At 31.9% G+C, this 16,942-nt stretch overlaps 1 protein-coding gene across 2 annotated transcripts; it reads left to right on the forward strand.

The window, feature by feature from the left end:
• Positions 1–1,067: 1,067 nt before the first annotated feature.
• Positions 1,068–12,437, forward strand: LOC127728252 (uncharacterized). Of its 2 annotated transcripts, XM_052235532.1 has the most exons (8): positions 1,068–1,172; positions 1,563–1,742; positions 2,094–2,215; positions 4,810–4,945; positions 6,335–6,442; positions 6,783–7,007; positions 11,597–11,672; positions 12,203–12,437. In XM_052235532.1, exons 1-8 carry the CDS (start codon positions 1,118–1,120, stop codon positions 12,411–12,413), a joined length of 1,113 nt encoding a protein of 370 aa, XP_052091492.1. In that variant the 5' UTR covers positions 1,068–1,117; the 3' UTR covers positions 12,414–12,437. The 2 variants fall into 2 exon arrangements, with proteins under 2 accessions (XP_052091492.1, XP_052091493.1); XM_052235533.1 differs by lacking the exon at positions 11,597–11,672 and having other exon boundaries at positions 1,083–1,172.
• Positions 12,438–16,942: the final 4,505 nt, after the last annotated feature.

Raw genomic sequence — 16,942 nt, forward strand, 5'->3', positions numbered from 1 at the left:
GCACGCCTAAGTTAAGCTTTCGTCGCAGGCAAGACAAACCCAACCTGAATAGATTCTCAATTCTATTCTTAAATGTCGGTCAAAAAATTCCATAAATAAATGTCAATAAAGGTTTTACTTTATGGTGACACAATACGCTAGTATATATAAAAAAATCATGGAAGTTTTAGAAAAATAACGTAAACAATCCTGTTCATTGACGAATCGTGTTCATTTTTGCTTAATTTGAATCCTCTGAAAGTCGCATTTATAATATCTCAAGTTACTGTAATCACGGAAGTAACGTGCTGTAATTAACAACCCATTACAAAATGAACACATATTTTGCATATTATACGGATAATGTTCATGTTGTTTCTTTGTTCATGGTAAAATATGATGACATTGCATAGCTATAAAGAATTATCTCATGAAGAAATACTTCATTAGAAAATGAATGTTGTACTGGATTATTACTGTTATTGTGAAATAGTATGTAGTATAAGCCTGTGTGAACCTCATTACAGATTGATTTATATTATTATAAGATGAAATAACCGAAAATCACGAAATCACGAAAACTTTTACCCTATTAGTGGCGATGACAATTTAAAGTTTGTTTTATACAGGAGCTATAGCATGATGTACATTTTGCTGTAAATTTATAACGATAACTTTCTTCCAGACCTTTTTGTATTGTTTACGGGTGGTAAATATATTTATTCCATTTTCATTTTGATTGAGAAACATACATTCGTGTGCATTTCGAATTTGTGTCAAAAATGTATATAAGTACACGGGAAAAGAAAGCACATTTAGATGAAACGATTGGGTATATAAGTGTTTTTGTTAAAAATCCTCATATGAGTTATGTTGAAACATGTTTAAAGTACATTTTTCTACAAACTTAATGGCAATGATAATAATTATTAACATCTCTCGATAAGGCATTGTATACTTTAAGTGTTAGCACAGAAGTATCCAATCTGATAAGAGGTAGACAGACATATATTTACTATACAAATAAAATACAAGCAAAAGAAATAAAACCAGTCACCTTATAATGTGTTTTTTATTATTTGATTGATGTTAATGATAATAAATACCGCAAGTCTCTAAGTGAAAGGGAAGATACAGCATGAATATTAGACATTTGATTGTAATTTGCCAAATACTTATCTTTACATGTAGCGGTAAGCAAAACTAAAATATTTAATATTTCGTATTTAAATTTTGAAAACGATGGTGTTCAATTATTTTACAATTTTTATCACATATATTTGTATATCATAATGTGTATAATCGTTTTTATTATTGTTGTGGTTTTTCTGTTTTTATTTAAGGGGGTACTTGTATTAGTTTTGTACTTATTTTCAGTGAAATATCCCCCTCCCCCTTTTAAACACAATTGCTTTAATATATTTGACAACGGCGAATAGGATACCGTATGCCAAACCTGACATCTAAAATATGTATTGGGAAGTATTGTTTTATTTGTAGTTTTAATGCACCTTCAGTTTGTAAGTGTGTCGAATAACTTTCTCACTACACTATTATTAATCGATGTGCTTTTGACCTTCTAGGTACTTATTCCACAGTATACTATTCTGGTGTCGAAAAGAAAACATTTTATGATGCTGAAACAGCATGTCAAGAATTTGGCGGGAATCTTTTGAGTTTTGGACAACTATTCGTTAAGGCTTTGTTAACATGTCAACAATATGTATACGTTTGGAATGGGAGGCCAGTTTATAAACAATTACGTAAGTCAACGTACACATTAATTTTCAATATTATTTTTTAAGACAAAATTAACCAAAAATGTCAACGTTTTATGAAATTCCATGTATGGAATAGGCATAAACATGATTTGCACCAACACAAATAAATTATCTACTATAAGAAATTAAACACTTTAAAAAAATTAATTTTGATTATTGAAAAAAAATCATTAGTACAACATTCAAAACATTTCATGTAATTTCATGTAGATTATAAAGATGCAAGTGATTGTTTTAAGTTTAACTGTTATTTAGACGGTGTCCAAAAACGTTTATTGCAAAATGAATGTAATAAAAAAATCATTTGTGAATTTCATATTTCGAATATTTTAGAGGGATGTTATACGGGAGATGCAAGCAAGAAAACTCCAACAGATCTTCGGAAATCCGATAAACGCATTGCCATATGTGCTGATTTTTGCATAAGTGACAATTTTACTCACTTTGGAATAACTGTAAGTGCATTATGTAATCCTTGAACAGTTCATTAACCGATCTTTTTTGTGTTTGTTATTCAGCTTTAGCAGCTTGATTTTTTCCTCATAAAAAAGTCTGCTATGTGTCTCACACATTCCTCGAAAAAGGTTTGTTTTAGAAAAGGAAACACTTAAAACATGGTAACATAATTATTTTTGACAAACGTCTGTAGGCTTTCATGCAGTAAAGACCAATTCGGTGTGTCAAAATTTGTAATTCAGAAGTTAAAAATTCAAGAGAGATAAGTATATTTTTATTCACATTTTGTGTTAAAATATTTCACGGGCATAGTTGTCACACGATCCATTGTAGCACAATTAATGTTGTGAATTTCAATAGAACTGACAGGAGGTTCAGATGTTTATGATGTTTTACTTGTTTTAAAAATAAGTAAATGTGTTGGAATTGTCAATGAAACAACTATCCATCAGAGACTAAGGGATGTGGATGTTAGCAACTATAGGTCACCGTACGAGAAAAACACATACCATATACATGTAGTAAGCTTTGTGATCGCTCAGCGACCCCCTCCCGAACCTGGGATAGTTGTGTAACAGCAAAACATAAAAGCGAACTGTTAAATTCAGATCGACACGAAGAACTAAAAAAAAAGAACAAGAAGACATGAAGCACTCAGAACCAATCAAGGAGTATAATCTTGGTATCTTTGGAGAGCTTTTACTATAGTACTAAATTGATTACCTTTAAGAATGATTTCACTGTACACGTTTAAACGATTTGCTTCTAAATTTATGGGATCTGTAAACACCACCACCGTAAAATTACAATGTGCTATTCTGTTTGTAGTAAGGTTTCTAAAACTACAGCCAAACTTTAAAACAAAACCTTTGTACATATAAAATAATTAAATGAAATATTAAGTAATTTATTGAAATGAATTGTACATAGATTACGTTCATAGAAGTCTAAACGTCAGTTCGGACATGGGCATAGTGAACGAGTAGGGAAATCGTGTTGTAAATGTTTGTATACAGTTTCCCGTATGAAACTGATATATCCAAATCTATCAAAGGAAACTATTGTTGTTTATATTAGATTAAGTCAGTTCGCTCTGGTAAATGTAATTAGAGAATTCTTAACTATTCAAAACAAAAATTATATCAAGGTGATGATATGCGATATTAAATTACCCAAGTATTAATAAAATGAAATTTAGACAGATATTAAACATAAATTGTGATTCAAAACAATACAGGAACAAGTCTGTTATTAAAGAACATAATAAATAGAATATAGGGAAACCTTCAACCTGTCAATAAACTTTATTGCCGAAACGAACATTGATGCTGTCAAGGCAAAACAGCCAGCAAGCATGACTAGCATATTTACCTTTTTCTTTGTAGAAGAAAGCCTTTTTTGAGTTGCAGCAAATGAAAAGTTGCAATCAGATTTTTCAAAGGATCATTTGATTGGATAAGAACATTTTTGTTTGATAAGATTGTGTGGCAGTAAAGTGCTGAGAGTCGAGAAGTAATAACTGTCAATCAAATTTATAGGACCAAAAAAAGCTCTTACTGCAATTTATCTTAAACATCCATAGTGTTTTTAAAATGCAAACATAGTAATTTCCTTTTTTTCCTTTGCTTTTTACGAAGTTGAGCAAAGACGATGTCCAACTTGGCTTATAAATTAAAATTTATGATGAATGCCATCGGGTGTCTGGACGTCAAAATGTAATGCCTCATGGAGTAAAGAAGACCCCTATCGTTTTAAATGTCACTAGGTCAAAAGTCAAAGCAGCTAGTTATAGATTGAAATTTAAGGAAAAGTTTGGTTTCTGGATGATTTCTTTATAACCATCAGTCCTTCATTAATTTTTAACTAACTTGGTTTAATATTAATTTCGTTTTTTTGTCATTTAAAAAAAAAATCGTATGCATTTAGTTTAGACTAAAACATGAGAATATTGCAAAAAAAGTGTAACAAAAATACCGAACTCCAAGGTTAATTCAAAAAGGGTGAAGTCCATAAAAACTGACAAAATCAAACGTTATCAACAAACGGAACGAGTGAAAAACAACTGTCCTATTCTTGACTTGGTACAGGCATTTTCCGAAGAAAATGGTGGGTGAAACCTGGTTTTAAAGCTAGCTAAACCTCAAACTTGTATGGCAGTTGTTTAGAGTTCCGTTACATTGACAAAATTGGTCTATCAAACCCAAACAGATATAACATTAGTTTAATGTGACAATAATATGGATCAAGCAGCCAAAATTGTGTAAATATACATCACAGACATACATCAGAACTGACTAAAAATGTATATACAATTCTTAAATTTATATACACAAGAATGCTCAAGTTGAATTCAAAATATGATTAAGCTCTTTGGCTTTTGTACATTTTAGTACAGATTATATCATGAATACCGTCTTACCAATGTCCATGTGCTTAGTAGCTTCTTTAATGTGTTTCGTGTTTTACGTACGCGATGTGTAAGTGTGCGTCACTGCTTTGTTAAATTTGAGGACTAATTTCATTTGTAATATTATGTTTATAAAACGTTTATTTAGTACTTATGTAGTGTAATGTTACAATATGATATTTTCAGACAACAGAATGCTTTTGTTATGAGCTAGGAGACTTTGCCAGTCTGAATAGATCCGCCTCCTGTGACGTTTCAGTATGTCCAGGGAACTTATACGATATGTGCGGAGTAGATCGTCATCAAATTTTGTATGAGAAAGGTACGTTTGTAGTATATTTTCATTTCTGATTCAATTTAATTCGAAGAACCATTTCTACTGATTTTCAGGCAGAAATGTGTATAAACGTTCCAAATTAGATTATAGAAACCCCTCTTCATTAAAGCTACGCTAACACTTACAATGTTTATAATTGTCTCAAGCTAACCTATCTTTTATTTCAAGTGCTTCCAATTTTTGCAGGGAATATCAAAATAAAAACGAAAATGATCAAGAAGTAGTGTCGTTTGGTTTCTGACTAATTTATGAATACCTCACACTGCCTTGTTTTCATATTTAGATATTAAAGCAAGTGTAGATTCCTAACATGTCTGCAGTTTGTTTTATTTATTAAAAAAAGAGACGAAAATAGTAGACCCAAGTTGACTTATTGAAAATCTACTGGTATACTTCCGACGAAAAACTTCAGTGTTAATTAACTGTGAATTTCAAACAAACGAAACTCCAATAACTACTAGTAAAAGAATGGAAAAGGAAATTTATTTCAATCGGTTTTCGAATACCTTCGATGTCAAGAGTTTTCTTCAGTTAATATTATTTGGAATCATCCACAAGGTATAAACAAGACTAGACATGGAATAAAAAGTAAGCATGCAAAGAAATTATTTCACCAAATACGCACAGACGGGCATGTAAATCGTTAAACATTGTCAGGACCGATCGATCCTTTGAAGGAAGAGACTACAATGATATATGGTACTATGAATGAAAACCCTTTTTTTATTTTTGTAATCATAATTACATTCTTTTTTTCTTTATTCAAGCCGTGCTGTGTACTAGACCGGTTACGTTTGGTGGTTTTTTTTAACACAGTAGCGACATATTATTTGGAGTATTACTCTTAAAAGCCACGTACCTACCGGCGAGGAAGTACAACTTAATTTATAAGTTTTTGATTTGACCTGGCGTGATTAAAACTCACTGTTTCCGCACTCAGGGAGAATATAGTACAAATAGACCAGCGAAGCATTTTGATGCAGAAGATAAGATATCTTTGTTGTCATGACACTTTGTTTTGATACTTAGTGAACAAAAAGTAAATACCATGATTGCTATAATATGTATTTGGGCTACGAATGTCCGAATTTGTAGGAAATCCGATCATTATTTATGTACCTTCAAGAAGAATTGCGTCGATTGTCTGTGCTATCAAAAGGTATCTCAGACGACGACAATTAGGGCTGTCCAAATATTCAAAACCTTTTTATTGAAAGTGTACCCCCAATTAACTTCTCATCTCTATTTACTTAATACCATTTCCCGAAAAATGTAATCAATACTGAAGTTTATACAAGCAAATTCTTAATGTGTCAGATCGGAATTAACAAATATAAAATGTGATGCACTCATCAGATGCGTAATCTTTTATAGATAAAGAGTTTGATATAGGGTCATGTCATGCCAGGAATGTTCATACAAATGGATATAGTCACAGATTCATTGGATATTGCAAAGAAACTTTACCATATCTTTGTAAAGGTAATAAGATTTGATAATTCTATACCATTCTAGTATTTTGATGAGGTCAAGATATGTATTTTTTTCTCTCGACCAAATAAAAGAATTTACGGTGTAATATAATATTTTAGACATCAGAACAATAAGTAGTTCTTCTAATATCGATACACTAGACTATATTTGTCGAATAGTTGAACATTTCAAGCACCTTATTCATGTTAATTTTAAGCCTTATCTCCTTTAAACACATTTTTTTGCAAATTAAAATAATTCATAAAAGGTACCACATCTTCTTATTTTGCGTATTTTTCTTCTTTATTTTCATCTCTAAATTGTGCTAACACTTTCTTGTCAATTTCAGTTGGTGGTTCAGATGACGTCAGGTGCTCTTTAACCGAATCAACGCCTACAGTTATTACTTCTTCAACTGACAATACCGATACAGTAATAGTCAGTATGACTGTGGTCGATAATTCTAAAATTGACCGTAACACCACAGCAAGTGATAGAAGTTCTACTTTATCAACGTTAAGAAGTAAAGTGACTAATCAAGCCTTAACTAAAACAAAAGAATCTAACAAAAAAGGTAATCTATCATTCTATTATAGATCCTAACGTCTTGAATATTTGTATAAAGCGGTCTACATATTGGAAAACACAAACATAATAGGGTTTCTGTCAGTGGTAATGAGAAAAAAAAAAGTATTAACAAAAATACCGAACTCCAATGTAAATTCAAAAAGAGGGAAGTCCATAAAAACTGACAAAATCAAACGTAAGACTATATCAACCAAGGGAAGGAATGGAAAACAACCGCCATAAATTTCCGATACTAAACCAATCTCATCAAGTTATTCAGAATCAGATTGATTTTCCCTGAAGCATTACATATTTTCTACTCTGCCTTGTTGGCAAGTACGGTCTTATTCATGCTAAATGCATTGCATTACTTTCAAAAATTGAACACAGACTAAATTTCTAGCTCCCAAGCTCCTATATGTAGTTGAAGAAAGGCAAATAATCAATCATATTTCGTCATGCTCACTTCCGGTATAAAATGAGGTAGTGCTGCGCAGCTGCAACCTTCAGTGTGCTTGCGTCGCTAGCAGAGTTTGGACGTTGTCCATGAGCGACCATACACACATTTCAAAGTCAACGAAGTTGATTTTAATTGATAAATAAAATATAAACTATAATTTTATTATAGTTTAATGACAATAATTTTCATTTATATATATATTTTTTACGCTGTAAAAAATTAAAATACGAAAATTTTCTAGATACGAAAATTACGTCTAACTTTGTCTAGTGCAAAGGGAGAGTAAACAGATGGCGGAGTAGCTGATCCGCAAAAAAGGATCAGATAAAAATGGTCATAAATCCATTGTCGATGACAATATGGAAAAACAGGTAGCCTCAGATAAAGGCAAGAAACTTGAAAAAAATAAAGGTAAAGCTTCGGTAACGAAAAGAAGCCAGACAAAAGGGATCGAGTCTCCAATTGTACCTTCACCACGTGTTGACCGTGATCAATCCAATACCCAATCTGCCAGAACTGGCCCTAGTATTGATAGCAATAACAATGAAAACTCTCATATTGTAGCGATGCTAAAAAGTATACATGAAACACAGAACATTCAGGATCAAGAGATTAAAAATCTGTCCTCTACAATGATAGATTATGAGAATGATTACGACGAAGAGTACGAGGATACTCAATATTATGATAATGATTATGATGATATATATGAAGACCATGATCAGGTCAATGCCCCACCTAGCAAGCGTCAGGCTGATGACAATAGTTTGAGTAAATTTGCTTCAATGTCAAAACGAATTAAGACTCGTGAAACACTAGGTGCTAAAATTGATGGAACCCTTGCTGATAATGTTACAGAATTGTTTCGTTACGGCATAAATGAAGACCAGCTCGTCGAACTGACAAAGGACGAGAATATTCCACGTCCTAAAAACTGTGAAAGGTTAGCCACTGTAAAAACAAACCAGCTTATATGGGATATAATATCACCACAAGCACAATCTGTAGAGAGAAAAATGCAGGTAATACAAAAGGCTATAGTCAAAGCTTCTACCGTGTTAGTAAACACTGTTAACAAAATGGCATCGACAGATGAAAATAACAATGCTATAGATGAATGCAATGACGCACCAGCTATACTTGGTCATGCTAATAGGAAAGTTGACATCACTAGACGTGAACTCATGAAACCTGAAATGTGTAATGAATGTATACATTTATGTTCACATTCAGTTGAATACACCTCTAACCTGTTTGGAGATGGTGTATAAAAGAGAGCCAAGGAGATTGAAAACTGGAGTAAAATCAGTTATAAAATTCAGTCTCGCTCTCACATACTTGGCAACAGGTATGGAGCGAATTACATTGCAATATAATGCATTATATTTCAATTACTTTGACAAAACCATGCATAAAATTACAATTACAATTACATGCATTTATCAAAGTAATGCATTAAATTACAATATCATTTGCAAAGTTATACATTGAATCACACATTACATTTGTAAATTTTATTATCAAGTGAAAAGAAAAATCAAACATTTTTTAAACAACATGAAGTCACAAAAGATTCTAGTATATGCAGTAACTGTTCCATGTATTGAATTTAAGCATACATGTAAAAAGTCTATTCAATACGACTATTACATTTTAACATCATAAGGGTTTTTGAAGGTTTCATCCTTCATGTGCATTCTATGTTTCAAGGTAAACATCCCTGTGTTTTCTCTAAAAAGAAATTACAGAGATGAAGTTTAATACTTATTTAACTTAATGTTACCTTTACTTTCATAAATATACATTTGTTTTTTTTTTAATTTCAATCAAAATATTTACCGAGAATTTCTTTCCTAATTATAAAATAAACATAGAGCTTAATTTATGACCAAAATGTCAAAATGGTGAAAAGATTGATTGTAAAACAAACTAATTAGTGTTTTATGACAATGTTCAATTATCTGTAATATCTTTAATCATGATCTTTAGAGAACAATGGAACACTTTTACAGTAATGCTTTTCAAATATCAATCTTTTTATGCAGGAAAATGTATGAAATAAAATGAAATAAAAAAAAGAACTCAATCTGATATGTGTTGTGTTATCTATTTAGAATTGTAATTTGGTCATTCTAGTATTTATACCAATTTTTTCAAGTTCTACCTGGGGCAATGCTTAATCTCCAAATTCCCTCTGGTGATTTATGTAAAGTGTGAAAAATAAATATTAATTAGAAAATCAATATTCAAATGATTATGTTCTTAGTTAATCAAGAAATCTTAAATTCTGCTTTAGTTAAATCTCCAACAATCTGTTAAAGATGTATAGTATGTGAAAAAAGTAATGCTTGAAATTACACAACTTTTTTCTAAAGTAATGCATTAAATTACTACAATTACATGTAATGCAAAAATTGCTGCATTACACATTACATGCAATTACTTGGAAAAATGTAATGCATTACCATGAAACATCAACAAATATATTCATGTCATCATTGAAGCACTCCACAAACAAACAATATAATACATTCATCAAAAAATGGTTTATCTATTGTGGTAAAAGGAAGATTAATCAATTTCAAGCGTCTATAGAAAGTGTTATCGAATTTTTTCGACTTAGGGCATAGCAGTATCAATACAGTAAAAGGCGCTTTGTCAGCACTTGGACTAAAATTTGGTTCAATATTAGTTAGCCAGCATCCGTAAATTATCAGATATTTAAGAGGAGTGTTTAATCTTCGTCCGTCACGTCCGAAATATACTTGCATATGGGATGTTCAGATAGTATTGAAATTCTTAAGGACATTATCACCAGTAGTACTTATAAGTTTAAAAGACTTGACACTAACGCTAACTATGCTGCTTGCTTTGACAAACGCAACTCGAATTCATTTAGTTCATATGATATGTAAAAATAATGTAAATAAGTTAAAATCAGAGTTTGTTATTCAAAATTGACGATCTGGTTTAACAAAGTCGTCAAGGCTAAAAGTAGCCAGTTATAACTTGTAAAGCTTATCCTCCAGATAGGAGATTACGTGTATTTACGGTTTTAAAAGAGTATATGTTTCGGACTAAAAACAAGACTTTTGATAAGCTATGTGAAACCTCACAAACATGTTACTAAAGACACACAGGTGGTCCTTAATCGTTCAGGAATAGACACTAAGACATTTGGCTTACACAGTGTTAGATCGGCCTCTACTTCTGAAGCAAAATTTAATGCCGTTCCAAAGATGAAATCTTAACGAAAGCAGGATGGTCAAATGTCAAAATATTTGCTAATTTCTATGATAAGAAGATTGTGAAAGATGGTTTTGCAGAAGGTGTACTGAAGCAGTACACAGTAAGCATTTTTAATTCTGTTACTTTCTTTTGATTGAGGGATATTTTTGTTAAATTTCCTTTAAAGTCTCATTTCATACCAGAACTGAGCACGACGAAATTAAATTTCTAAAATATAACGAGACTTACCTTTGTTGAGTTGTAGTTTGATTGGAGTTTTATGAGGCATGAGACTCACTGAGGTATAAAATATCCTCCCTTCTCACACTGTTGAGAGGGAGTAGTAGTTCATAATGTATTTTATTTCGTCATGCAGTTTGTTATTTAGATGGTTATAATATACTTATTAAGAACAATATAACACAATTTGAACTGTATTTATATATTAATGCATAAAATTCAACAAAAATCTTTTCCAAACTGAAGGTCGCAGCTGCGCAGCACTATCTTATTTTATACCTCAGTGAGTCTCATGACTCATAAAACGCCAATCAAACTTCGACTTAACAAAGGTAAGTCTCGTTTAATTTTAGGAATCAATTAAGAAGATACAAATCAAGGTAAAAAACTAAAACGGAAGGAATCTCATAAACTCATAAAATGAAATTCGACCGGGTGCCTAGCAGGGTAAGTGTCTCTCCCTCTCCTTCACTTTTAAAAAAAATTAAATATGCTTAACTGAAGCAACAAATAACACATAACGTTGCTGGTAACCTGTGTCTACATTGTTATTTAAACTAGTCAGATATTTGTCTCCAGCAATTCTTCAAACACATATACATACATTTTATATATGTAAAAGATACATATACTAATTTTGATATTTTCATCGTTTCTATCTGTTACAGATATAATCATTGGCGTTGCAGTATCAATGGCTTCTTTCTTGTTGTTGTTCGTCGCTTTTATATATATTAAAACTAGGTATGATATATGTATAAAAATAAAAAGGTTCGGTATGAGTCAACTTGACGTTGATGTAAGCCACTATAGGTCACCGTACGTCCTTCAACAATGAGTAAACCTAATACCGTATAAAAATCCGACAAAAATCTAGAAGAATTCAAACGAGATATCATTTTTTATTTCAATTAATTGGAATTTTAAGAAATTATTAAACTAATCAACAACACATAGAATATTTATGTATAATCTTTTCGTGGATATTTCATTAAATGTCATATTTGCATATCGTCTGCATTTTAACAAAATTTAAATTTTTATAAGAAATGCGTAATCAATTTGTTTATTCAACGGAAACTTACAAAAATGTATAGGTTGCATATTTATCAAAAAGTGCATATTTCAAGAATATGCTAAAATGAAAATGTTGTTTTCTTCATAGATATACCTGCAAAAAAAAGAAGAAAAGGAAATGAGATGCAAACTATTTAGTCAATGTACAAGCAGTTTTCAATGTACATAACATTTTAAACAATTTACATTAATTTCAGGAAAAAGAAGACGAAGACAATGGAATCGAGTGACAATGCAGTCCCAAACGTATATTTCACGAACACAAAAGAGGACAGCGGAGATATATATTATACTTCAGTGCAATATAACAAGTTCTCTGGATCATCTGAAATCAATCCATTCAAAGCTAGAAATCAAATGTACGACGAGGAATACCTAGTCTTCAATCAACCTACAATGAATGATTGAAAATAAAATAAAGCAAACTTTTGAGTTTTGTACTGTTATGCTATGTCTGCATCGTTTTATCGTGTCATTCCCGTAATAACATTATTCTGGGGGGATTCTACATTTCAATTGTGAAAGTACAACAAAAAACATGCTATTAAAAAAATCATTTTGAATACTTTCAATGTAAAATTCTTACAAATGGCAAATCAAAAACATATATAGACGAAAAACTGACAACAAACATGATGACCATAAGAAAAAAACAAGAAAAGACAAACAACAATCCACAAAACATTACATTTGTACACAAAACACTAAAGATTGAGCATAAAAATAATTCAAGTCATAGGGTTTTTCTACTATGTGAAGGAACTGTGTGTTACGAATTTATACACGATATCTCTCCCTTTTAATAAAGCTGAAAAGGTACAATTAAAGTAAATATAAACTCCAAACTTTTACTAAGTCTTTTATAGATACTAAAACTTTGGAGTAGGGGCATTAAGGCCCGGTTTTGGCCCAAGAAAATAAAATGTTTGACAACTATTTCAAATTGGCACATAGTGTTTGGAAATGCATAGAGTGAAGAAATATAAATGAAAAAACATAAGATTGCTTATATGATGACGTCACAGTTACGTCATAATATGTACCGTTTTCATGAAAAAGATGAAAAATGTAGAATTTGTGCAATTTTCCATCGTTATTTCCATTACGGAAACATCGTGCGCAGCCAAGAAACAACAAAATAATTTAAGAGAAGCTTTATTATAACTATTGAAATAATCTCACCAAATATAAATTCTTGGGTGCGCACATACTTTGCCAATCTTAAATATACTTAGAATTTGATGAAAAACAAGGAAATTCCAGAAATTTTATAAAATATACAAATTTCGTCATGGTTTGTTGCCATGGTAGCTCGTTTAATGTGAAATTTGTTTTTATTTTCTGAAAACCTTGTACCTTAGTCTAGTTAGGACAAATTTAAGGATATGTATGATAACTTTTAAATTTGCAGTAATATTTGGGCCAAATAAGGAGCTTATTGCCCCTGCTCCTTTGGTTTGAAAGTTTGGCTGTAGCTGTAAAATTCTTATTCAAATGGGATGTGACATCCTAATTTTTACCGCTATGCTGTTTATAGAACCCATAATATCAAAAAACGATCCTCGTAAAATCATTGATCCATTGAATTAACTTATTCACAAAGTTACCAATTAAACACCGTAGTAAAATATTTTTTATCGGTACTGACATTGATTTTAATTCAAAAAGATGAAACATAACTAGATTTTAATTGCTATACATATAAAAAGAAAGAAGATGTGGAATGATTGCCAATGAGACAACGCTCCACCACTTACAACTATAGGTCAACGTACGGCCTTCAACAATGAGCAAAACCAGTACCGCAAAGTCAGCTGTAAAAGGCCCCGAAATGACATATGTAAAACATTTCACAAGAGAAAACTAACGGCCTGATTTATATACAAAACAATGAACAAAAAACAAATATGATATATAGCAACAAATGACAACGAATGAATTACAGGCTCCTGACTTAGACTTAGGAAATGCACATATAGAATGTGGCTAGGTTAAACTAGTTTGTTGGCGCCAAACCCTCCCCCTAACCTGCACATTTATGAGTTAATTGTTTCGAAAGAGCCTTGGTAAAAATAACTGGGGAAAGCCTTTATAAATACAAATGTCAGGACAGGCAGACAAAACAAGGAATTTGACAATACAACATATCTGAATGTTCTAATCGATAGTGTTTACTTATATTTTGGCATTCCATAAGGCTATGTTAAGAATGTTTATGGCGTCTGTACACTAAATCTGTTGGATATGTACCGATATTGATACCTTTGTTTAGAAATTTTTTTCATTAGTTGTAATTAGCTTCTAACTAGCTTTCAGTTTCTGCGAGTACTCTTATATCGTTGCTTTGTGTCTATTGTTTTTATGTTCGTAGTTGATTGTGTTCCGTTTATTGAGTTAGGCCAATTTGCAACTTGTTTGTAAACTTTGTTCTGTGTTGACCTATTACACATTTTACCTGCAGGTTACTGGAGGTTTGAATACTCACTTACATATTTAACCCTGACACATTCTTTATGTGCCTGTCCCAATCCAAGAGCCTGCAAATCAGTGGTTGTTTTTGGTTCATGTCTATCATATTTGTTTTTCGTAAAGTTGAATTGTTATAAATTAGACCTTGAGTTTTCTCGTTTGAATTGTTTCCCATTTTGTCATGTTGGATATTTTTTATAACTGGCTATATGCATACTTCACCTGCCATGCAAGTCCACACTCAGTCAAAATGTCAAAATCATGAAAAGGACACAACCGGTAAAATTACAGTTAAAACGACTATTTTCACTGGTATCTAAAGATTTCAGACTGCAAACACATGTCGCTATTGAGTTGAAAGCACAGGCATATCGTATCAGTCAACAAATTCGTGATGGTGACGGTAAAAGCAATGAAGTGACGATTTCAGACGTTCTTCCTGTTAACGTTAACTCTGTTGAAGAAGTTTGTGTGTAAGCAGCACAAACCTGATAAGGAATCCGTATAGTGTGAACATGCACAACCGTAACGTATCAATTGAGGTAATTAAACGACATACAATTGGACAGTTTGCAATCGTCATTCTGTGTCAATGTCGAGGAAAAGATCAAGATATGCATCATACCTATATCTAGTAACACATAAAAAGGGACAATGTTTTAACCAATTGGTAAACAGTACAACAATAAAGGGAATGCTCATGACTTGAATGTAAAACAAATTCCAAAATTTGTTCAACTTTTCATTTTTGGAGAGGGGTCAGATGTACCAACAGTTGCCGAGGTCCTGTCAAAGGACCTCTCAAATAGGAGATTTAAAGAAAATATTCTTGATGAGAACATTTGCAAAATATCAAGTTGTGAGAATAATTGAATCACAACCAGATTTGGTTAATTGTTTCGAAAGAGCCTTGGTAAAAATAACTGGGGAGAGCCTTTATAAATACAAATGTCAGGACAGGCAGACAAAACAAGGAATTTGACAATACAACATATCTGAATGTTCTAATGTGCATTACCAGTTTTTCATCCAGTAGAGGATATTTTAAGAATAAAGGATTTCGAAATATAAAGAGATACAGACATGATACGCGTACACTTATAGAGTAAATCGAAAGAAAATATTGTACAATATCGTCTATGTACGGAAGCCGATAAGGGTCATTCAAAAAAAAAAAAAAATGTATGTCGTAATTACGACATAGTATGTCGTAAGAACGACATCGCTATGTCGTAATAACGACATATTATGTGGAAATAACGACATCGCTATGTCGTAATAACGACATATTATGTGGAAATAACGACCTCGCTATGTCGTAATATCGACATATTATGTGGAAATAACGACATCCTTATGTCGTAATAACGACATAAGGATGTCGTTATAACGACATCTATATCGTAATTACGACATCGCTATATCATCTATAACGACAACCTTAGAATTGCTACTTTGTGAGCATCGACACACTATGGGAAACAACATTTGCATCTTTATTTTAAGAACCACTTATCAGAATTGAATCAAACTTGATATACTTGTGCACTATAAGGTCCTATTCAAGTGTTGCTTCTTAGTTACCCATTGGTTAAAACACATGACCGCCAAGGGACTTTGAAAAAATCAATGTTCAAAATCTTCTTCTCAAGATCGCTGAAATGACTGAGTTTAAACTTAGTATAAATATACAGTGTGTACCTAGTATCCAGGTCCTTAAAAAGAGTTTTTACGTTTTGAGCTGATCCGAAGTTAAAAATGGCCACCAGTGAGGGCAAAGTTTGTATCAAAACCATATCGTAAACATATTCATTTTTTGAGAATGATAACCACTGAATTTAATCAAACTTAATTAATATTAAAGTTAGTTACTCCATATGTCTGCACATAATAGAACTTTATTTCATGATCAAGTCTAATGGGACCCATTGAAATGGTGAACGATTCAGGCTTCTTGGAGCCTCTATTTATATTTGGCATGTATGTAGATCACATCAAGAAGAACTATGTGTGCTATTGCGATCGCTTGTCGTCCGTCGTCGTCTGTAGTTACCGTTAAACTTTTATTGAAGATTACAAAAATCACAAAATGTTGATAAAAGTTTAGCCGCCGTCGCCGAAAAATCAATTCCTTTGTTTAGTTATTTTTGACGTTCATCGCAGGCGAGGCAAAAATCTGTTATTTCGCTATGTGGTCTATTTGTATAGTATTGGGGAAATAATTGCATAAAGTTCGAGATTGCACGTGAGTTACGTAAGCGCGTAACTGTTTTTTATATCCTGTGGTGTTTGTCGTTGATGAAATATGTTCGTTGTTGTTCTGCAATTTACATGTTTTGCGACTATTACTACACTGTAGTATATTATTTGTTTGTGCGTTTCTCTGTGATGAATGTTCTTGCGTGTGTTTGATCTGTATTTCTGTCATGTAGTGTTATCATTTCAGCGACATTTTTAACATTGTCATA

This window comes from Mytilus californianus, unplaced genomic scaffold, assembly GCF_021869535.1.
Source record: "Mytilus californianus isolate M0D057914Y unplaced genomic scaffold, xbMytCali1.0.p SCAF_2, whole genome shotgun sequence".
NCBI classification, from domain to species: domain Eukaryota; kingdom Metazoa; phylum Mollusca; class Bivalvia; order Mytilida; family Mytilidae; genus Mytilus; species Mytilus californianus.